The 23,863-nt window shown below is 47.6% G+C and overlaps 2 protein-coding genes across 5 annotated transcripts in view; both read right to left on the reverse strand.

The window, feature by feature from the left end:
* Window positions 1-256: 256 nt before the first annotated feature.
* LOC117584831 lies at window positions 257-5,409 on the reverse strand. 2 transcript variants are annotated; one of them, XM_034273962.1, is made up of 8 exons: window positions 5,140-5,409; window positions 4,725-5,077; window positions 2,071-4,662; window positions 1,398-2,020; window positions 1,186-1,340; window positions 918-1,128; window positions 758-865; window positions 257-692 (listed from the first exon to the last, which is right to left on the reverse strand). In XM_034273962.1, the coding sequence occupies exons 1-8, from the start codon at window positions 5,378-5,380 to the stop codon at window positions 317-319; spliced, it is 4,659 nt and encodes a 1,552-aa protein (XP_034129853.1). In that variant the 5' UTR covers window positions 5,381-5,409; the 3' UTR covers window positions 257-316. The 2 variants fall into 2 exon arrangements, with proteins under 2 accessions (XP_034129853.1, XP_034129852.1); XM_034273961.1 differs by having other exon boundaries at window positions 4,725-5,080.
* A 1,140-nt stretch (window positions 5,410-6,549) lies between these two features.
* Window positions 6,550-23,863, reverse strand: part of LOC117584830 (laminin subunit alpha-1) — a 67,107-nt gene continuing 49,793 nt past the window's right edge. For 2 of the 3 annotated variants that reach the window (XM_034273958.1, XM_034273960.1), the window contains 11 exons: window positions 13,841-15,200; window positions 13,522-13,777; window positions 13,068-13,464; window positions 11,323-13,010; window positions 10,505-11,257; window positions 10,004-10,437; window positions 9,285-9,942; window positions 7,750-8,368; window positions 7,560-7,693; window positions 7,268-7,496; window positions 6,550-7,204 (listed from right to left, as the gene is read on the reverse strand). In XM_034273958.1, the coding sequence (XP_034129849.1) occupies window positions 7,050-7,204; window positions 7,268-7,496; window positions 7,560-7,693; window positions 7,750-8,368; window positions 9,285-9,942; window positions 10,004-10,437; window positions 10,505-11,257; window positions 11,323-13,010; window positions 13,068-13,464; window positions 13,522-13,777; window positions 13,841-15,200 (6,683 nt within the window). In that variant the 3' untranslated portion in view covers window positions 6,550-7,049. Of the gene's footprint in view, window positions 7,205-7,267; window positions 7,497-7,559; window positions 7,694-7,749; window positions 8,369-8,537; window positions 9,143-9,284; window positions 9,943-10,003; window positions 10,438-10,504; window positions 11,258-11,322; window positions 13,011-13,067; window positions 13,465-13,521; window positions 13,778-13,840; window positions 15,201-23,863 lie in introns of those variants that run through there. The other variant, XM_034273959.1, reaches the window with a different exon arrangement.

Below are 23,863 nucleotides of genomic sequence, written 5' to 3' on the forward strand. Positions count from 1 at the left end.
GCGCTTTTGTGCTCATTTTTGCGTTACACTTATGAGCACTTGAGTAATATTCGATGTAAGAAGTCCGTTGTGGGTGGATTTTTGTTACTTTAAAAACAGAGACAGGCTTTTAGAAAAATATGCAGTAATAGGAAGAGACTAGAGGCTAATATCAACAACACTAATTGAAATAACTATTATGAGTGTCCAATGGAATGATGTATGTAAAAACATACATTTATATATGTAATATGTAAATATATAAGTTTAAATGAACTTCTAGTAATATAACGATTTATTTAGAACGGTGTAGGCATGGCACTGCTACTCGTATTCGCTATGCTAACGACTTCACATACTTCGGACACAAGCATTTCTTCTTCATCTTTTTGGCGGGGACTGCTGGCGGTGGCGGGGGCTCCTCGGTCTCCTCCATGGGCTCTTGGTAGTGATCGGGATTGGCCTTCTCACTGCACTTGACGGCCATGAACTCAAAGAAGTCAATGTTGCGAACATGATAGTAGAACTGATCCTTGAACTGGAAGTAATTTGGATACACCTTATGCTTCAGCATGGCCATGTAGAGGGTCAGTCGCTGCTGCTCCGAGAAGTTGCGTCGCTGCTGCTCCTGATGATGGTTGCGCCAGCTCCGTTTGCTGATCTCCTGCTGCACCAATTCACGCAAACGTGGATGCAGATGGAACAGAACCGACCTTAAAGTAAAGATAAAGTTATCAATTGGAAATGTACAAGGTAATGGTTTCCCTTCAGCGCTCACTCGTTGAAACGATGCCGCAGTTTCCTGAACTTGATCCGATCAAAGGGATTGATAAAGTGATGAATCCGATCCGTATTGGCCAGCTGTCCAGGTATTTCCACAAAGATCCTGAAAAACGCATTCGCATTAAAAACAATTCCATAATCTGCTCGATACGTACTTGGCATTCAGAACCATGGGAAACTCTATGGTTTGCGGCACTCTCTTATAGAGTGGAAAGCGTGGAAATTTAATCATATCGCAGTCATAAGAATCCAACTCGTTTTCCATACGTTTGTTCACCGACATTAGTTCATTTACATCGATAAAGTAGTTGCCCGCACAGAAGTTGTACTTGCCCAGGGGAGGAATCGTTCTGACCAGTTCAAAGCCTGCAAAAGGAGCTGCTCAGAAGTTGATTCTGATGGACAATTAGGTAGATTCCTTACCCTTCCTTTTACACTCCGGCGAAGTAGACTCCAGAAAGTACACGGTCCGCCACTTGGGACAGAAACAGTTGATGAATCTACTAAGGATTTCGACCCAATTGCGAAATGTGCTTGATAGATTTTTGTCAAAGTTCACCTGTAGCGTGATGTCCTCACTGTAGAAACGATTTTTTAAGTTTACATTTCTCGAGCCTGCTACTGATTCCACTTACCGCACGATCAGTGCATTCTCGTCGCATCCAAACTTACGCAATCGAGTCGTGACAATGGCCTGCTTCTCGTTTACAGTTATCCTCAGGTTGATGCCTTCAATATCCACGCGAGAGCTCTCGAAAGGCGGCGGTGAAGGCAAAGACTCCTCAACACTGATGAGAGCCGTACTTCTTCCCTTCATCCACTCATCTGAATCTGCCTCGGAGGACTGTCTTGCCTCAAAATGTATCTCTGCATCATCCACAATGGTGGATACCTTTTTGGCTTCAGGTTCTTCGGTCTGTTGCTCCTTATACAACCGCAACTTAAGATTGTCAGACATAAAGACCTCTGTCTGAAGCCTCAGCTCAACGTCCGTGAGGTGTGTGAAGGTAAAGTGAATGCCGGCATAGAGTTGGTGCTGAATGAAGTAGCTGTCCGGAGTGTAGGTAATGAAGCTCATGTCATACATGATGACTTCCTCTCCCTCCTCCTCTACAAGGTATTGACTCATACTACTTTTACTTGGCTCCACCTCTGTTTCCATGCTCTTCGAGCGTTCGCTGGGCAAAGAGCTCTGCGACGGCAGAGCAGTTGGTTCGAAGGGTACACCTTCCGGCGCATTGATGTACAGGGTGGTGGGCTGTAAAAAATGGACTATTAATGGGTTACACAGTACTAATGGTTACCTACCATTTTGGAGGACTTTTGAAATGTGCGATGGGAGCTACTGGATGTTATCTCGGCATCTATCTCGTCCACCATTACGCCCGGATCCCAGCCCTCGATGGTGCCAGTCCTGATGATCGTGCCGTCACTGTGGTAGCATCTCGTTTCGTCTTTGGTCCATACAATATTGACACCGTCACTCCGCATGGCATACGACTCATTGGCGTAGTAGTCATGCCATTCCGTGTTCCTGTAGGGCTTCCCGCACCAGATCTTCCCGTCCGTCTGCACGTGCACCAAACTGCCCATCGAGGTGGTGAGCTTGAGATGCCTGTAGCTGAGGCTGTACAAGCTCATGATGAACTTGAGGTACTTCAGCTCAAAGTCAATGCTGGCGAACAGGACTGCCGACTGGTTGGTCTTGGCCTGTCGCTCCTTGCGCGCTGCCCTCGAGGTGCTGCTCTGAATTGAGGAACGAGTCTGGGTGTCGGCGCCACCCAAGGAGCGAGTAATCTGCGAGGATCTTACTTCGCGAGTTTTCTTCTTTTTTTTGGGTGCGCTGGACAGCGGATGGTAGCCGCTAAAGGTGGACTGGGTGGAGCAGGCGTTAATGAACTCCGATCCACCTTCCTCCTCCTCGACCTCCGTTTCGGTATGGCTAAACAAACGATAGACCTCTCCGTTGTATCGCATAATCAGCACAGTGGAGCTGTTGTGGTAGAAGACAATGACACAGCCGTAGGGGGTACACACCCGCCGACTCTCGTCCAGCTCGTTCTCCTGAATGGACCACAGATGCTCGGCATGCGTGTCGTGGCAGTAGGTGCTCACTCCGTTCGGGTAGTTGACCACAGCCTTGGCACACTCCGTCTCCGAAAGCAGCACTCTGAGGCTGATGCCGTTCTTCGACTCAATGCGGATGTTGGCATCCGTGGCACCCACACAGCTGGCAGCGTCCCTGAAGTGCACATGCTGGCCGTCGAGCTGCAGGGAGAGGCACTTGTTCATCTGCCGGAAGTTCCACTTTTCCTCGTACAGCGTGATGCGACCCTCCTCGAAGAAGTACTTGGAGGTCTTGGACTTGATCTTTTGCTGTGTGTCGTCCAGATTGTAGCCCTTGAGCATGGGATGATTGGGTCGCAGACCAATGAAGGGCTCATTTGTTAGCTCACTTCCAGTAACATTGAGCTTCGAGTGGGTTTGTGCGGAGCCATGGCGCAGAAGGCTTGTCTTGGAGGCCATCCACTGACTTCTGTTTGTGGTTCTCGCACTTACCACACTTGCAGCGCGGCGCTCCTCTTTGCCCTTTGCTATTTTCTGTGCCTTTAGTGACTGTGGCCGCACAAAGACATTTGGATCGATGGTCAGGTGTTGGCCCTCTTTGCACTTAATGATCATTGGCTCCTGCTCAAGGCCGGGCATGGTGGCAATGCTTTGCGCCAGAGTCAAGTTCTCGTTATGCTCCATGGCCTCATTGAACATCTGGGGAGTTACCAGGTCCTTTAGGAATTGCTCCATCTCAAAGAGGGTAAAATCTCTGAAGCACAGGCGTGTGGGCAGCACAGTCTGCTTCTGCTGCTCGAAGATCTCGTTGAGAGCCCGCCTGAAGGTGTACAGCTTTACACTAGGGTAGACTTCGTCCACGGTGAAGTCATCGTAGTCATTGACCAGCTCTATGATGCGCTGCGTCACCGCGTCGTCCGTGAGATAGAGCTGGGCATACTTGGGCAGCAGGATGGGCTCCATCTCCCCGTTGTAGGGGCAGTAGGGAAGCGATGCGGTGATGTACCCAGACGTAAAGTAGCGTCGCATGAGGTTGTACTCCAGGCAGCCGTGGTAGACATTGCTCATCAACGACTGGTCCATGTAGGAGAGCATGCTGGTCAGCAGTGAGTTGCCCTGCTCCACAAACAGTCGCTCGTTCTTGGACAACTTCACAATGCTCTTGAAGGCATTCGCATAGACCTTGATTTTGTCTAGCATTCGTGTTTGCGCTGCAGAGGTGGGATTTGCCAGCAGAAGGACTTCCACTTCGGTCATCAGCTCACGGGGGTTGCCGAATGTGCTCATCAGGGACTCCACGTACAGGTAGATGGTGCCAATGTCCGACCTGGCTGCTGGCATCTGAGCCTTCAGGTAGTGTCCTTGAATGCTGAGCGACTCGGCCATGTGGAAGCTGTCCTGCATGCTGGCCTCCGGGCTCATCTTCACATTGATCTCCTGGTAGGGCTCCAGGTAGTACGATATGTACTGCTCCCTCAGCGTCTCCAAATCGTACACGAACCAGCTCAGCTGATTGAAGATGTCGTCCGTGAACTTTGTGGCCAGGCAGGCGGACATCTGGGGCAGCTGCTGCTGGAATATGCCCACGGGCTTGGTGGCCGTCCTCTTGCGCAGCGAGTGAATGTCCCTATGGATGTTGGTAATGGTTTCCTGCAGATATCTCTCCCGTCGCGGACGCGGCACCAGCAGATCGTATGCGCACTCCTCGGGCAGAAAGTGAATGATTGCTCGAAGTGGCTGATGGTGGGCCAACAGAGTCTTGCAGAAATCATTGTTCAAGTTGCCAATAATCAGGATCATGATCTTTGACGTCAGAGGGTTATCCTTGATGTACTACAAAGAAGAGCAGGGGTGTAGAGGTACAACTTAGAAGGTCTAGAAGGCGCTCCGCTTACCATTCGCTTGGACAGTGGCTGTCCCTTGCCCACTTTATGGTGATCCTTGACCGTAACGGACATGCAATCAATTTTTTCCATTTTCGACTTTTCGCTAGATCTCTTGTCGGTCTTGGATTTGCCTGTCTTCACGGAAGCAGCATCTAATCCATTCTTCGTCTTGCGTGCCTTCTTGGGCTCGTTCGAAATATTATTCAGCTCGGCCGGATAATTCTTTTGCCAATACTCATAGAGATCAAAGTTTAGTTCCTGCTCGATGTTTCTGCTTATGCTGACGTACTCGGCCACGCACTCCCGTATTCGTTGCAGGGTAATGGTGAGGGGATCCGTGGACTTGAGCTCGTTTGGTCCCACTAGAAATTTGTGGTGTGGTGAGTGTCGGGACTGCTGAAGGTCCATCTACTTTTCCACTTACCCGACCGCTTGGCATACGCCTTTGACATTCGCAGATCGTTCTGCTGTATGGCCAGCTGCATCTCGCTCTCCACATCTATAACGAAAAGGGGACGACGCAGACCGCACTTGATGCGGCTTATAAACTCATCCCGAAGCGCATTCAGCCCATTGTCATAGAAGTTGATGCAGTAAATGTGATAGGAGCCATCACTCAACGTGGATTGTCTGTTTCCTCGCCTATTGCTCCGATCCGTGTTCATTGTGTGGAGTGAATGCGGTTAGGTATGTGTATACTACAGATATATTTGTATTGATAAAATATAATTAATGCGACACAAATCTCTCAGCAGAGCTATTCAAGGTTTCAAAGCCAACTAAATTTTACATAAGCCATGAACTGTTTGTGGAACTTTGATTTTGAAACACTCATTGGCAGAGATGAACCAAATTTCATCCTCACAGCGTTGCTCAAAGATTTTTTAATGTTCTCTGGAGGCTGCTGTCGAAGTGATCTCAACGTGCGAATCCGCCTAACAAAAATAATTGATGATTGATTGTGATGGGTATGCATTCTACACGGTATAACGGTACATCACTCACGAAGTACACTGTCGCGGCAGTGGGGTGGTGGATTGAGTGTAAGTCTAACGGTGTTTTAAGACGTGTTTCATGTCTGCGCAGGCTTTGTGCACAAGATGCATCATAGTTGAGGGAAGAATGAAAGAGACATATGTAGCTGCTCCAAGCCGTGCAAAGCTGTGCAAAAATTAGGCTGTATGCGTAAAGTGAGACTGTTAGCATTACACGTACACAGGATGCCGTTAATCCGATTCATCGTGTAAAACCACCACCACAGAGCATAAAGCAACTATATAAGGAGGTCTCTTCGGAAAAAATTATGGGCTGGTGCGAGTGAAAGGGCTCTCGCTGTAAGTGTGAGGGCAACGACAATGGAGTGTGCTGATTAATCATTTGAAGGCAATATGAAAAAACATAATAATTGTTTCATAGTTTAATTTTTAATAGTTTGCTACATAATAGTAGCCTGTGTTCTGAAAATATAAACATTTAAAAAAATATTGAAAACAAAATTTTGTCCGCAACTAACCTTCCGCATCGACAAGCAAACGTGCACTGAGAATTGGGTAACGCAGCGAGTAACTCTGCCACCGACAAGGCCTCCTTATATAGTTGCTTTATGCACAAGAGCTACGGAGCCGGTGCGTTGGATCGCAGCAGCGCAGCCCGAGAGCAAAGGCACGAGGGAGTGCGCTTAGGGCATGAGAGCGAGAGAGTTCGCTGCTCTCTCTGTCAACAGTGCTGCTGACATCAATGGAAATTGTGTTAAAATGCATAAACTGCCAAAATTTATTTCTAAATTATATTAAATTACAACTCATTATTTATCGATTTAATAAATGATTTTTATTTAATTTAATTTTTGTATGTAGATGCCGCGTGGTAGATACTACGTGTAATTGTTATGATGCCTAATAGCTAAATGGCCACTTCTATGTACAAATGAAAGTAGTATTAACTAGTTCTACTTAGTGGGTGGTAAGTATCTCGTTGTGGACTGTACAAATAGGAGATTCGCTGGAATCGAATGAAAAGAAATACAAACTTAAAGCCTCTTTTAAAACATAAAATAAATAAATTAAAATGAGAATGGAAACGGAAAGTTCAACTGGGATAAATAAGTGAAATAAATAAAATAAAATCAGATTTGAAAATGCAGTCACTGGCAATGAAAGTTCCAAGATAAGTTGAGTTGAGATATACAAAAAAAGCTATTCCTAGGCTAAGGCTAACTTATATGGCAGTGATAGGCTATAAAACTCGTTATTGATCACAATACATTTGGAAAAAGTTTTGGTGTGTCGTCAACCAGGAACCAGAAACTCCCCGGACGGCGGCCGGACAGTTCTTTCAGCTATCATCGCTGGACACGAGGCACTCGCTGAGCAGGACATTGCGCAGATCGTCCATATCGATCCAGTCACGCTTCTCGTTGCGAATGGACACATTGCGGATGCAGCCCTTGAAGTTCTCCCTAGACAGCAACGAGCCGCTGGGCGCTACATCTGAAAGGATGAGAGATATCAGTCAGTCTTTTTGCTTGAATTTTGTTTAAAGTTGAGGCATACCTGGCAGCCCGCCTATGTAGAGGGGAGAACGGGTTTGCACCTTGCCAACGTTCCGTTGATTTCCAGCACTGATGACGGCTGGCAGTTGATCGATTCGCAGGACAATCTGCTCGCCATCGTAGAGAGCCGAAATATTATGCCACTTGTTGTCGCACAGGGCATACTTTCCAGGCAACGACGACTCCAGGCGCAGCGGCATTCCATCTCCCAGATCGCAGGAGAAAACGATCTGCCAAATGAGGAAAAGAGAATTAAATCACAGATCACAGTTCGACATTTGATTTTCTCGTACATTGCCGTTGTGCAGCTCCAAGGAGAGGGCTGGGAAACCACTCGGCTCGGACACACTCAGCAATATTCCCGATAATTCCGAGGTGCGAAATTCCGTTTCCAGATCCAGATATTTTCCCACATGAAAGTTTTTCTCTGTAAAATATTCAACATTACAACATCTTTAGCTTGACGCACATCGAGAGACTCACTGTAAATGGCGTAGGCGTCGCCGGGGAAGTAGCTGCCTCTTTCGACGGTGGGAAAGCACTGTCCCACATTCGAGTGCTTGCCGGGACGTGCCAGATCCTGGGTGCTATTGTTGATGGTCACGCGTCGCAGGCAGCCCTTGAAGGGCTCCAGTCGCATGTAGAGCTCCGATGCGACCTTGACTGGGGCCTGGGGCAGGCCGCCGACCAGCAGCAGCTGCGAGGCGCCAATCTTCTTCGGCAGCTTCATCTGGGCGGATGTCTTCTGGTCCGTTCGGCCAATCTCCACCGACATGGTGACCTTGCGCTCATGACAGCTGACAGTCACTCGATGCCACTCGCCATCGTTCAGCTTCGCGGTGAGCTGGAGCTCCTCGCGTCGACGACCGCGCACAATCAGGAGCAGCTGTCCGTCCTTGAGGAGGAGCACCACATAGTGCTTTGGCTTCTCCTTGCTGCCGGGTGAAAGGTAGAGCATGCCATTGGGATAGAAGGAGCGAAAGTCGAAGCTCAGGCGGAAGTTGCGCTGCCAGAAGTGACGCTCGGGCAGCTTCAGCTGCGAGTAGCTGTAGATTTCGTCGCCGAACTTGAAGGCGTTCGGCTCATAGGAGTAGCTGCCGATCTGCAAGAAAGATTCCCGATTAGTCCCAGTACACGCTTAATCTATCGAGGAACTCAACTCACCCCGACGACTTTGTGTTAGTTTCTGAGCTCTAAGCGTAGCGAACTCCCAGAGAGAACACTCGGTGGGGTTTGGGTTAAGAATTAAAGACTTTGCCATGAATTTTGCTCGATTTTGTTTTGGTTTTTTGATATAAAAAATATGTTTTATTTGAAACGTGATTTAAACAAAATGTGATAACAATCAAATGTCCGTGTGTTGTGGTTAAGCAACTGTTAATTGAATGATACACTTATGATGAAATTGAAAGCAAAAAACGTACACAAAGCGTAGATATGAGTGATGTGAATCTTAGCGACTAGACTGAGCTTAATGTTTAGCAAAAAAGTCATATGAAATATTTACAAAATATAATATGTAGATATGTATAAAAGATGATTGATTATTAACTATGATTATGGCTGCTCTTTTTTGGCAAATTGTTATGCTTTAACCAATCTTTTTCCGTACTTAAAGCTAGCCAAGTTGTCCAACACCACCAGAACATGAAGTGGAACAACTTTCACGCCAAGACTGGGGTTATATGTAATGCAACTTTGATGATAATTTTGGTTATTTTAATCCACATGTAGACCACATAGAAGTAGCTTTTGTTTGGTTAGCTTTTTGTTTTGTTTTTAGGCGAAATTAGTATACAAATGAGCTTTCGCGAAGCGCAGCGCTTGAAGCTTTTAGCGTAGCAGCTTTTGACATAATTGCTTAGCAACTAAAATCCTATAAGAACAAAGAGAAACGTTTTAAGTTTAAGATAGAGTTAGGCAGCCACAAAATGTGCATGCAGGATCCAATCTCCTCCCCGATTCCCATACCCATAAGCCACAAAAGATAAGGAATAAGCAGCGCCTTAGCAACTCACCCGCTTGCAGCCCTCCGGCGAGGCTGTGAAACTCTTTCCGATCATCGGTTCTGTCTTCAGAAACACATCGTAGAGTCCACTCTTGAGACTGCCCATCAGCGGACCATTGCGGCCGATCTGAACATTCGAAAAGGTCAGAGCATCATTGAAGTTCACAGTGCGATTGTTGAACACAACATCCCGAATGGCGCCTTCCAGATTGACGAAGGTGGGCGCCAGCGGCGTGAAGCTTTCATGCGGCGGAGCTCCGCCGATGTAGAGGCCGCCCGCCTCACGGGGCAGACTTATGACCGTTGGGCTGCCGCTCAGGCTGCGCACATCCTGCAGCTCATCGTCCACCATCAGCTCCAGCTTTCGACCCGTTTTTATCAGATTGATTACGTGCAGTTCGCCATCGTTCAGCTGACTGATATTGGAGGACATCTTGACAAAGCTGCGGCCAGAGTTGAGCCACACATGCAGCTGGCCATCCACCAGGCTCATGGAATAGTTGCCCTTGATGTCCTTGTCATCGTAGTCGACCAGCACCTCGGGTGGATAGGCGGCCAGCAGCAAGAGACAGTCGGGTTGCAGGGTGCGGAAGACCAGCGCAGTGTTTGAGCGCTTCCTGAGCGACTGGGATGGCAGCTCCAAATAACCATTGCCCGAGAAACCAGCCCTGAAATGAAGGGATCATATTAGCACAGACAATTTCCATGAGTTCCAAGTTTTTTACTCACTTTGTGATCATGTCCTTGCAGGAGGGCTCTACGCCAAAGAAGCTGGAGCTCTCCAGGGGATCGTACGTCTCGCCGTTCACCTGAACATCCGTCATGCAGCCCAGGAAGGGATTATCAGCGCCCGGTGCTTTCGTGGTGCCCGATGTGAATCCCGGCGGCACTCCACCCAAATAATAAACAGCCTTGGACAAATCTGGCAGCAGCTGTGCATTCACGGGCAGCGTGGGTGCCCCGGAAATGGGACGATCGTTGTTCACTCGCAGCATGCCGTTCTCTGTGCTCCGCTTGGCCGAGAACTCGCGTGCGGCCTCGATTTTGATCCACTGTCCCACATTGTACTTTTTGGTGGTGTTGATCTCCAGCTTGGACTCGTCGCCGTAGTCAATGCGGAACATAATACGGCCACGACTCAATGTTACCGACACCGAGCGGTTCTACGGGAAACAACAAAGAAAAAAGGAATAGGTTCGTGCTGGTGCTGCTGTCATTTATGGCACTTACATTCTTGTCATCAACCGCCAGGAAGAGCAACGCATTCTCATCAAGCGTACGGAAGGTCATCTGCACGGAGAACAGATTCTTACGATATGGCCGTGGTCGGGTCTTCATCAGCTGGGCATAGCCCAGTCCATTGAAGTGACGCGCCGTCGATGAGGCGGAGGATTCGCGTGCGCCGATCATGGAACCACCGCAACGCCCTTCGCTGTCCACAAAGTTCCACAGGCCCAGCGGCTTGTTGTCCACCTCCACCTGGTGCACGACCACATTGAGGCCAGGCGTCAGCTGCAAATCCCTCGAAGCGAAGCCACCCAGGGATATGCGATCGTTACGCGACTGATAGAAGCGCGTGTGCTCCGTGTCTGTGGAGCCCGTGATGGTTACCGGATTGCTGGGTGTCAGCTCGCCATAGTTATTCATTCGTCGCACCACCAAGCTGCCCAGATTGAGCGTTCGATTGGCCTCCACATGGTACCAGGCATCGTCGTACTTGGGATCGCGCGTCTGCACCACCATGGGATGGGTGACGGTGGCCGTGGTGCCACCCAGATTCCACACGAGGCGCACACGTCGCTTGTACAGCTCTAGAGTGATGTGGCGTCCCTCACTGCCCTCCACTTGGATGAGAGGCGAACTCTCAATGTGGTTGGCCAATGCAAAGCTGAGACGCAAATTGTTGGAGGTGCTAAGGCCATAAGACGCTGGCAGATAAGAGCGAATGCACTTGGGACCCAAAGACTCCAATGATACATCGATCTATAAATGGAGAAGAGAATTATATTTAAGGGTTCCCATTCCTTCCCTTAGTTATGCCAACTCACCGCTTGTGCCGCATGCCTGGCCTTGGCTATCTGATCCCTGAGCTGCTGCAGCTGCTTGGCCATGCTGTTGTTCCATGCCTCGAACACTTGCTGCTCCTTGGATGCCTGCTGCTCCAGATAGCTGAGCGAGACATTAGCCAGTCGCAGATTTGTCTTGGTTAGGGATATATTTTCCTGTGCCATTCCCAGCTTGATGTCCCAGTCGGGCTCCAGCTTGGTGAAGGATTTGCGCATGTTCTGAATGGATTCCTGCATCTCCTTGGCTTTGCGCAGTTCTGCGCGCATCTGTTCGCCGGTTCTTCTGGCCAAATCCAAGCTCTCCTTGGCATGACGACGGGCCGAGCTGTCCGTGAGGGTCTGCAGCTGGCCAGAGATGTTGTTGGTGCGCAGCCCAGACTCGAAAATGGTCGCCTTGATGCCCTCCACCTGCTCCTGCTGCTGGTGCAACTTCTCTTTGAGCACATTGGACTTGTGCATCTGCTTGAGGGCCTCCTGCTGTAGCTGCCTGGAGCGGTGCAGCGAGTGCTTGGCCCGCTCAATCATGGAGCTGCCATCGCTGGGATAAAGCGTTCGCTGAGCATCGTAGACCCGCTCCTTGGCCAGCATCGAGCCCTGACGTGCATCGTTGATCGCCTTCGTTATGTTGCTGTGTGCCGAGCTGGCCAGCATGGCAATGCGTGCACCGTTCCTCGTGGGCTGGAACTGCCGTGCATACTCGTTCGATCTCTCCAGTAAACGATCCGCGTGCTTCTCCGCCTTGGGCAGCCAGTGTTTGCGCACCTCCCGCTGCTGCTCGAACGTGACGTCGAGCGTTGCATTCAGGAGCACAGCCGAACCGTCCAGCTGGTTCAGGTGTTCGCTCAGCAGAGACTGCCGCTCCAGGTTGAGCCTTGCCAGCTCTTCACCCTGGTTCAGATAGCTCTGATTGAGATGCCTTCCAATGAGCTGGCCCAGCTCATTCAGCTCCTGATGCGCCTCAGCCGTGCGGCCACTGAGATTGCGTACATGCTCCACGATGTCCTCCGCCTCGCTCTCCACCTCAAGGGTGCGATCGAGCTGCAGGCGCATGTCCACCACACGATGATTGGTCTGGTTCAGATCACGCCAGAGCATCTCTAGGCGACCCCGCTCATCGAATGCTGCATCCGAGGCGTTGCCCGAGACATAGAAGTGCCGCCAGGCGCACTCGTTGGTGCTGCGAATGCCCTGAATGCCCTGATGATGCTCTTGTATAGCCTGCAGATAGAAGCGAGCCTGCTTTAGGGCAGTCGGCAGACTCAGGTGCTGTGCACCCATCCCGTAGTTCCTCAAATCGTGCAGCGTCTGAAGTATCTCTGCCCGAACCACTCCCACATCGTGTTGCTGCACCAAAGCGTCATCCTGCATGGCCTTCAGAGCAAACTGCCTCTTTCCAATCGTGGACAGAGCCTTGCGCGACTTGAACTTCATATTCTCTGCATGGGCATCCAGCTTGAGGACGCCGGCAGTGTCATAGTCCTGCAGCAATTGCCGCGCCTGGCTAAAGTCCTGCTGCCGCCCACGCCAAGTGTCGTAGCCACGCTCGTACTCGGACAACTTGAGGTAGGGAGCCGGTATACCCGTCAGATCCATGTTGTGCAGGCCGCGACGCAGCTTATGGCCCACCAGCTCAACGTAGTCCAGCAGCAAGAGCGTGCAATTGTCGCAAACTGTGGAGAAATATTAAAATTAAATATGAATGAGTAAGGGTGGAAGACAAGACTCACCTTTGCAGCCATTGTCCACCACATGATGCCGTTCCGCCAGACATTTGCTGCACTTGAGACCCGTGACACCCTCGCGGCAATAGCACTGACCCGTCTCCGAGTCGCAGCCCTCGGCTCGGATGCCATCCGCGTTACAGTTGCAGGCCTGGCAGCTGCTATTGGGATACATTGTGGGATTGCCAAAGTAGCCGTGATGGCAGCGCTCGCACAATCTGCCCGTGTAGCCGGGCTTGCAGACGCAACTCACTTCCCCGTCCCAGACATTACAGCCGCGGGCAAAGTTTCGATTGGTTTCGGGGCAGGGGCAGGCCTGGCAGCCGTGCGGGGAGTTGGGATCGCCATAGAAGCCCTCGGCACATTGCTGGCAATGATCTCCGCCACTGTTGGCGCGACAGTTCTGGGTTTCCATAAAAATTAGATATTGGTTCAAAATGAATTTGTGTTTTGTGATTACCTGACAGACGCCCGTCTCTTTGTCACAATCGGTGCTGCGTCCATTGCAATGGCAGGGAGCTGCACGTCCAATTAGATCCTCAATGAAGACACTGTCCACATCGCTGGTGTTGCGCCAACGATAGAAGGAGCGACCAGGATCCTGGCAGGACAAACCATCAAAGCGCTTGGGACACTTGCAACGCTCCACGCCCTTGGCTATGAGGTTGGTGGAGCCCTCCACATAGATGGCCGCATCCATGTGCACATTCTGAAGGCTAAGACCAAAAGAGAGAATAACTAGAGACATATTCCACGGGAGCCTGTAGCGCTGGACTTACACAACTTCCTGGAAATCTGCAAAGGCGAAGGCGCGTATGAAAATGTGGCGAATATTTTGGAGGGCTGCCATGAGAGTTCCCCGATCGACGGCCTGATTATTGTGATGATACTTCCACAGAGACTCGTGGAGCGGCACGCGATGTGTCACATTTAGGGAGTATTCAAACTCCTCGTACTCGTAGAAATCCAACAGCAGCTTCGAGTGGGCATGGAGCTGAACAAGCGGATACTGCGAGAGAATCTTACGCTCCAGCGGCGTGTGAGCGCCTTCGGTTATTAAAGAAAAGTACAGATAGCCACCATAGCTGCTGGTGCGATCCCCGTAGAACTGTGGAGGCAGCTGGAAGTAAAGCGGATGGTAGAACTGCCCGTAGGCACCGATGGACACATTGCCTGTGGATCGCGGCACCAGACTCAGGTCATTCATGCGCTGAATCTCCGCATCCTCGCGATGGAAGACGGTGCCCTCCATCTGGACCACCACAATGTACTCGTACTCCCCGCTCGGCACATGCTGTGGACGTATCTGCTGCACACTGAGGTTCCTCGACTCGGGCATGCGTATGTGGCCCCAGGACAGCTCGCTCTGCTGGCACTCGCCGGAGCGACCGAAGCAGAAGCAACGCGTGCATCCCTCTGGGTTGAGAGCGGACAGCCCGAAGGTGCTCTGCATGCAGGTGTCGCACTTGAGACCCACCACGAGACTCTTGCACGGACACTGGCCATTCGAGTCGCAGGCAATCAAGCCATCCGAGCGGGTAAAGGAACCATCCGCGTCGCAGCCACAGCGCCTGCACTCCGGATAGCCAAAGTAGCCCGCGGCACAGGAGTCGCAGCTTCTGCCCGCATATCCCTCGCGGCACTGGCACTGCCCGTCTGCCGGAGCACACAGCTGGCCAATGGAGCCAATGTGATCGCACTCGCACTCCCGACAGCCCAGACGCGCTTGCCAGCCCCAAGTGCCGGGCACACACTGCCCACAGCCCAGTCCGCGGGTGAACTTGGGACAAATGCAGCGTCCGTTGTGGGAGTCGCACACCTGTCCCTCCGCCGTGCACGCCGAGCAGCGTTGGCAGCCCTCGGTGCTGAAGCCGAAGAAGCCTTCGGTGCACTCATTGCAATGCTGGCCACCCACTCCGATCTTGCAGTCGCACTGACCGGTCCACGGATTGCACTCGTCGCCCCGGGAACCGTGCGGGTCGCAGTGGCAGTCGTGACATCCGACGCCTTGCGTGAGATTCCAGTGGCCCGCACGGCACTTGTCGCAGCGTCTGCCCGTCACATTGGCCAGACAGGCGCATTGTCCGGATCGCTTATCACACGCAGCGGACAGGGAACCTACGCTGCTGCAGTGGCACTCTGAAAAGAGAAGAGAGAGAGGAAAGACATCAGTATAAAGAACAAATCTAGGACGCAAAGGCTTTACTGCCAGCTGCTGCCCAAGGTACGAATCAGCTTCAATAAATCCAATTTATTGAGCTTTCCCCTTCTTGGGTTACTGGGCCACAAGCACCAGCATTTTCAGTGGCAGTGGCAGCCAACTAACTGCACCTAAACAGCAAACCAACTGCTGGCCCAGACCAACCAGGCGACCCACCAACCCGCAGGCCGCAGTCATCCAGCCAACTGGCTGGTTTGTGGGTTGCGCGTAGGCAGCACCTCGATGCCCGCCCACATACTCGTATGCATAGAGTTTCCTATTTGGGCGACAAACGACAAATGCGACGACGTCGCAAGCGGACCATGGACGATGGACACCGAAAAAAACCAACTGTGGGAGACAGACAAGTCTCCGCTCTCGTTTGTGGACAAGGAGGAGGCACATACGAAAATAAATTCATTCATAAATCCGGTAAACCAACGCAAAGCGCAAAAAAAAGAGAAATATATAAATATACGAGTATAGAAAATGTTCAAAATTGATTGCACGATCCATAAAAAAAGAGTCTGAAAAATAGGCGAAAAATGCATAACAAATTCGAAGAGAGTTTGGGATTGAAAGGTAACGAAGTTTGAGTGCACTCTGATTTGTTTTGGTATGATTTATAGTTAAAGAAAGATAAAATTATACTATGAAATGGCAAGTCAATAATAAACACAATAAATGCAAGATGTAAGTGAAGTTTAAAGTGTCTAAAATATTCTATTAAACTTTTCTTTGGCACTCCCAGTCAATTTAATAGTCTCTCATCCATGTATAGAGTATTGCCAAATGGATGTACATATGAAATTATGAACAAGCATAGCACGCGACACGATGGGAGAGGTGATAGTGGTTCCACTTCGTTCCTCGATGTCTCTGGAGAGCATGATGGGGGGAAGGAAGCTGCGCCTCAAGGCACCTGGCTTGTTGCAGGGACCGGGACAAGACTTGCTACGACAGCAGCACACAGCTGTCAAGTGGTTGCCGGCATTCGAAAATTTGCATTTTCATGAATGAACGAATCGGTAGAGAAAGGCTACAACTTCTTCAGACAAACGTTCCACCAATACAAAAAAAAGTTCCATCACCGATGACATTCAGTTGCTGAGCATCTGAGAAAATGATGTCATTAAAGCGTACAATGAGAATCACGACTCTTCGCCCATCGTATCCTATCCCATAGTAGATGTTAGCTGTAGCTGGTGCTTTGATTGGAAAAGCGTTTGTCATGCAACACAGTTTGGGAGTAACTCGTAGTACACCCACGGTCAACTGTCTGATGCGTGGGCATGGCTCTACCAATTTTTGTTTTATTGACAATTCCGTTTTGTTTGATTTTTTATTAATGAGCACGTTTTGTTTGTTTTCTGTTTTTCCGTTCCTTATTTTGACTCTTGCCTCCGTCTGGTCCGTGGTCAGAGATCCCCTTGGAGTGTGTGTGTGTGGGCAGTCCTGAGTGTACTTCCGTTCGTTCAACGGTTCTCGTTTTGAATGTGCGTAAAACCTGAAGGTTTCCCTGCATTTGCATGGGCGGAAATTGCAGTTGATGGATTGCCTCTAGCCTTGTGGGCTGAATGTGCACTTAGATGTTCGTTTCTGGGTGGAAAGGAAGTCAATGAAGCTCCAAAAAGCAGTCGTAATGGCTGGCATGGTCAGGTCTGTTCGAATAATCAATCAAAATACCTAAAATTCTACATTTGTCAGTAGTCTCATTCTTGATGTTGGCCTTGGACCATGTCAACATGGCGTATACACAATGCAAGTGCCAAGAGTGAACCTGACTGACATTTCCAAACGACCACAAACTCAAATGCAATGCAATAAATTAACAATAAATTACTAATAAATATTTCTAAAAAGAAAAACCCATTCATTGACAGTTTAATTGCACATTCGCCTGCGTTTGGCCAGCACCAAAGAATAGAAACAGAAAAAAAAACAGCAGCGAATGGCAGAAATATGTTTCGAATGCTGAGCTCACTTTAATTTGGAGCACGTGTTTTGTGGGCAACATAACTTTTGTTACTATCGACATGACAAAATATTGATTAAATGATTTATGTTTTCGCTCACTGCGTACTCGCGGCCAACGCTGCGCATGCGCAATGCAGTTTGCCACGACAAAAATGCACCAACGCATGACAATCAATTATCGTAAATCTCGACTGAACAGAAGAAATACTTGTATGCCAAAAAGTAAAGATAAATAAACGTTGAAATACGTGGAATATCAGATACTCTGCAGCGAATAAGTTATATATTTCTGGTTAGATAATAAATCCACAGATAGTGCAACAGCTAAAGCTGTCTGTTTCGCGTAGAGAATATGGAATAAATGTATACATTATAGTGGCGATTTCTGTTCGATATTTGCACGAGTAATCAAGCGGCAATTAAGAGTCTGTAGGCAACTGCGATAACAATCTTGTGGCAACACGCTGGCTGACAGACGGCCTAAATGAATGAATCAATGGGTGAATGAATAAGTGAGTAAGTGAGGGAATGAGTAAATGAGCTGGGCTGAATTGAGTGATTGACTGAACGGAATACATATGTATATATATTTATGTGCATAAAGCTGACATCCGAAATGTCTGAAATGATGAATACTAGCAGAACTCCAGTTGGTTCGGCAGCGTTTACTGTTGGCCATTGGCTTGTTAGTCGCCCACTCTTGACCCACATTTAAAGCCATTCAGGGGAGAGCAGGAGAGAGTGGGAGTGGAAGTGGGAGAGGACCACCCGGCTGAAATCTGTCTCCTAACAACCTCACGTAGCCAACGTTCCAAATTTCGTTTTCCTCCTTTTTTTCTTCTGCCTTAGTTAATTAACCCGTTTGCATAAATTTCGGCGCGGCCGGCCACCAGCGGAAGAAAGAGCTAAATCTTGAACCAGTTCCAGTTCGAGTCGGCTGCTCCTCCGCCGTGCTGTCGGGACGTTATTTATGCTTTCTTTGATCGAACCTGCCCCGGCACGTCATATCACTGGTAGTCGTAGTCGCAGTCGTGCTCCCCGGCCTGCACTCTGCATCTCAATTGTTTTCGTGCCCCTCGTAAATTAATCGACTATTATGTTGGCCAGGAAATTGTGTCTGACTCCTCGCCGACTACGTTCTGGCTCCTCCACTTACTCCACTCCTAATGGCTGGGAGTATTTGAGAAAATAATAGAAAAATTAATTATAGCATTTTGTTTGCTATAATAAATGGTTTCTCCAGTGTTTCGGTGTTGGTGTCGGTGTTGGATCAACGGCGCCCGATAAGTGGCGGCGTCTCTGAAAGTGGCCACATTAAGTCCGATCTTGTATGCAATTTATACATTTCAGTGCGGATTGAGTTGAGTTGGCCTGATGAGGAAATCGTGTGGCAGATTTGCAGCTGGGAGAGTCTGATTATAATGTTAAAAAAATAGTAGAAAATTGAAACAGCATCAGGAATGGATCCAATCTTGATAAAGAATGCATCATCAACACAAAGCCCAAACAGATAAACTATGCTAGATATTGCATACCTATAAATCTGTTAAAAACCATTTTCCTACACATACCTAAGCTACGTACCTCCCACACTTTTATTATCAATTCGCATCTAAACGACTCACGTAGGCAACATTAAAAGCCATACGAAATCATCCGAAACTACCGACAAAGTAGAAAACATTTGGGAGATAAAAATAAAACCACTCAACCCAAACACTTGCGAAGTGTTTGCGCAAATAATTTGCCAACATTATGAACAGAAGACCCTTTAAATGATGTGCCGAAAGCAGATTTGAGTCTTAGACTCAAAAACGAATGTGCATAAATTTTGCACGCACAAAACTGTCAACAGAAAATGACAAGAAATATGAGAAAAACCAGAAAAGGTAACACCGAAGCTGAATACACTAAAGAATAGCTTGAGAGACATATAACATTTATAGCACATAAGCATAGAGAGATCAATTATCTTTTATATATCAATCGTTAATCGTTGCAATATTATCGAACAAAAACTGCAGTACCCTCTGTCAGGGTATAACAAAATGCCGCCAACGCTTCATACAAAAAAAAAAGCAAACCTTAGTGCTTGAAATGGGGTGCGCCTGAAATTTTGCACGGAGATCGTTTTCCTAGCCATGCGAATGTGACATTTACAAAATGTTTTTCATATTTTTCATATTTTCCTAGCAAGCAATCCAATCTATTTGGTCTGGGCCATGTAATTTATGTTTCCTGCCGCTGCGAAAAATATTTCCATTTGAACGTACAATATTTTCGTGGCCCGCTCATTAGTCAATGACAGGCAGAAAAGAGCGCGAAGTATTTTTGGCACATTTAAATGCAAATTAATGTGCCATTCATTAACGCCGGCTCCCATCCATCATACAGTTTGACAAGAATTGGAAAAGGTCATAGCGCCTGCACTGTTGCTCGATTGCCAAACCGAATCCCCAGTCTCATGCGGGTAATACCAAAGTTTATGGCATGGAAAATTGTGCGCGCATCGGCAGAATCGAATTTGCATATGGGGATTAAATATGTATGGGAGGCATTTTACGGCCACACTTGCCACTTGTCTTAAGACCTCACCATGGCCAAACCCCAAGAAAAACTGCATTTCCAGACGGCAGGTCTAAAAATAAAATGTCATGAAAAGTCTGCGAGGAAAACTGAAACAAAAATACCCATTCATATGCTCGATGGCACGCCTGTCGCTGGATATGGCCACATAAACTATATCATTTGGGATTTTGCCAGCAGAATTATGGGACCATAAGGATAAGCCATGAATATGGATAAAAAAAAGCCATTAAACATCTATGATTATGGTTTCCCGATTTCCCGGAGCTAGTTTTGCCCTCGCACATCGTAAATGAAGCAGGGAGGCCGGACCGGCTTCCACTGGTTGCATCTTTCTAACAACTTTCACACTACAGATCTGCGGCTGCAGCTTCTCACGTATTTAGCCAAACTATCTCCACATGCCATAAAAACGTCAAACTGAATTTTATTTCAATTAACAAAACCATTCGACCCCCACACCACACTGATAGAAATAAAACCAGATACCCGTCAGTACATTCAATGAATTTTGCACGCTATCGGAAATTGTTTCGTTTTCCAGATTGCTTTTTTTTTGCCGCCAGCGATTTCAATTTGGGCGACCGAAAACTATTCCCACCGACTGTGGTGGGAGGTAGTCTGAGGTAGGAGGAGGTTCAGTACGGCTTATATATTTGATAGCCGCGGCTTTTAAAATTGTAAATACATGTCGCTAATAAAGATAAGGAATGAGCGGGACCACTGTCCACTGTCCCTCCCTCGGACAGTGGTCCGCCCCTGCGAGGGTGTTTCAAATACGGGCCTTAAAAGTTAATTAAAAATGTCCAAAAGTGCGGCCCCGTTGTAATTAAAACTCAACTGCAATTAGGCAAAAACACTTTAACGTGACTGCATACACTTCTTTGGCTTACTGACTTCCGAAGTAGGTGGCCACCTCTTTGTTAAAGTTGTGTAATTAAAAATTGTTTGCTCTTTTCGTGAGAATATTGAAAAAATGCAATTTGTTTGATTGCAAGCTAAAGTGGAAGGTGTTTACGTGAAAACACTGAGAGTTTTAACGATGCGCAGGAAGCAAAATATGAATATGGGAGTCAGAAATTAAAGGTTCAAGGATCGAAGTTTGGCTGTCCATTCGGTTTTGAATTCAGATCATTCATAATCACCAGATGTTTATATGAAATTATAAAATATGAAATTAATTTAAAAAGTGAGGAGGTTGAGCATAAACACCTAAGTGATCGATCTAGTAAACAATTTATTTTCTATCAGCGAGCTTTTAATTGTAGTTCTATATAAAGATTTTCTGTCAGAGATTTTTCTTATGCTCGTATCCTAAATAATGTTTGGTTTGAAGATAATTTTGTTTACCTAAGTGTTTTCGATGATTAAGTTAAATAGAAATGGACCAACAGATATGCATAAATAATACTCTAACTGATTGGTCGACACAAGTATGTGGTCTCCAGTGCGTCACAAGTTTCCGAAGGGCTAGGTTTTCGCTTTCATAGTTTAAGACCTTTGCCCGTAAAAATATAAATTTCAAGGGTGTTTAATCGGCTCATAGAAACCCACTTTGTATCATTTGGCTTACTGTTCATATTTTGACATCATATGTCATGTAACAGTAACTGGCCTCAGTTTATGGTCGGTTTCGGTGTTGGTGTTGATGCTGATGTTGACGTTGGATGTTGTATTTGCCGGCCTATGGAGAGAAACACACATTACCTACACCCAGCGGACACTCCCACATCGAGTGTTCACCATCGCAGAGGCTGTCGCTGTGGCTGTGTCTGACATACAGGTAACTTTTTTGCATGTCTCGGGTGTGCGAGCCGGCCGCCCCAGACAGCCCGGCAACGGCAACGGCAACCCAGAGCCGTGTCTCCGTCCGATCCAATCTGGAGACCCACAGACGTAAACACACCCATTGCCAAGAGCTGGGCTCGGAGCAGGAGCAGGAGCAGAAGGAGGCAAGGCGAGGCGACGGAGCAGTCAAGCGATCTCGACCAAGTGACAGGAAATGCAATTTGAGTGCGCTAAACTTTTGACTGCGTTTAGCTTTTGATAGGCGAAAGTACGAGTACGAGTACACGGGTCTCTCTGTCTATTGGGAGTACACACATGAGTATTGGGTTCTCTATTTTGGTGGGTGTTGCCCCTCGGTGGGCGTAATCCAAGTGAAATATCTTTGATTTTAATTGGAATTGCTTAATTAAGCGGGAAAAATTGTTCCGAGACATTAATGGCCGTATTTTTTGTAGGGGACATAAAGGTGACTGGGGATAAGAGAATGATGGAATTAATTTGGAGCTGAGTCAATCACAAAATCCTGCTAGTAATTGGAGCTTGAAATTGTTTCAGTACGAAACAATTTTCATTCAATACAAATTTGTGGTCTCTATGGCCTCAGAATGACCTCTTTCGGGTCTCCCAGCCAAATATTCCTTCTCAAAGCACAGCTCCCATAGCAAAAGATCCAAAATCGTCTAAGTCAGCTCAATCATAGTGGTGCAGCATAACGTAGTCACATTAATTGTTGTTGCTTACATTGCTGCAATCGTTCTTTCGTCTCTTTATGACGCGCCTTTCTTGCATTCCTCTGCTCTCTTTATCGATTTGCCTCTCTTTCACCTTCCGTATCGCTTTCTCGATCTGTCGCTCTCGCTTGCATTAGGGCACGGGGCTACGTACATATGTACATATGTATGTACATACGCATATATTCGGTCAATTGCTGACATACATATCGCGGTCTATGTAAGTATGCATGAATCGCGCATCTGTTTCACCTTCCTTATCGCTTACTCGATCTGCCGCCTGCCATTCTGTGATTTGTATTAACCAGCAATTAAATACGCTTAATACCTTCACAACCTCTCTATGGATTAAACTGAGCTTCACTTGATTAGTTTCTCAAAATATTGTTTAATATAAAAGCACAAAAAAATACTTCCGAGCATCTTAAATATTGCACAAAAACCCATATGAACCGAAAAAATCTTCGAGGCACCTTTCGTTCCATTTCGATATTTTCGCAAGCCGCCAGTCCCCCTTCCGGCAGCCCTTTCAGTCCTCCAGTCTACCCTCACACCACCATCAGTCAGTTCCCACTCGTCCCAATCCACAAAGTTAAGCACATGTTACGGGTAAACTCGTATGTGTATGCCAACTTCTATGCTGCTTCAACGTCGCTGCGGGAAAAATGTGCCGTTTCATTTAAACTGCCGCTTCGTTGTTTACGCATCAGCACAAACAACAGCACAGACGCGCACAAAGAAGCAGACACATACAGACACAGAGACAGACTCGGCAACGCCAGCAAAATCATTTGAAGTGCATAGATCAAAGTGACCGAGGAGGCGCCAGGGCAAGGGTGTTGTTATTATTGTATTTCTCTGTTTGTTGCTGACTTCGCTCTTGTCCCCAGGGGCAGGCGGGGTCCCGATCGTCTCTGACCTCAGACAACCTGGCACACGTTGTGGGGGCTCTCTTTCCTGGGATGTGAGCTCAAAGCAAAATTACCAAATAAATATGAAAACGTGACTCTGAGTCGAAGACAGAGAAGGAATCTTTTACGGGCACATTCCTGAACCAGTTCAACCCCTGAAACTAAACCATATTATCTCTGGGGAACGGGAACCATGCTTGGTAGATATCCCCCTTTACCCGATAGATTAAAAAGTGAAATTTCCATGTGTCATATTATCAATTTTCTCTCTGATTAACCTCAATACCCGTTCGAGACCACAAATGATTGCTGCTAGGGTTTCGTGTTTCCGGTCTTAGGCCCTCACATTTTATGTTCGCTTTTAATTGGAAATGGATTTATTGTGTTTTCCATTTCTTTTGTCCACAAGCTTGACATTTATTTCACATTTTACGCAATAAATCACTCAACAATGTGTTGCATTTTTCCTTTTTCTGTTGTTGCAACAGGCATCAGCAACACCTTCAAAAATGCCTGCAAAGATATTTATGATGGTATTTGCCGTTGCAAAATTAATGTTTAATTTAAGCGTCAGAAAAATAATTTGCCTGCGTTTTTTGGCTCTCTGCA

The sequence above is a fragment of the Drosophila guanche genome, unplaced genomic scaffold (assembly GCF_900245975.1).
Source record: "Drosophila guanche unplaced genomic scaffold, DGUA_6, whole genome shotgun sequence".
Lineage (NCBI taxonomy): Eukaryota > Metazoa > Arthropoda > Insecta > Diptera > Drosophilidae > Drosophila > Drosophila guanche.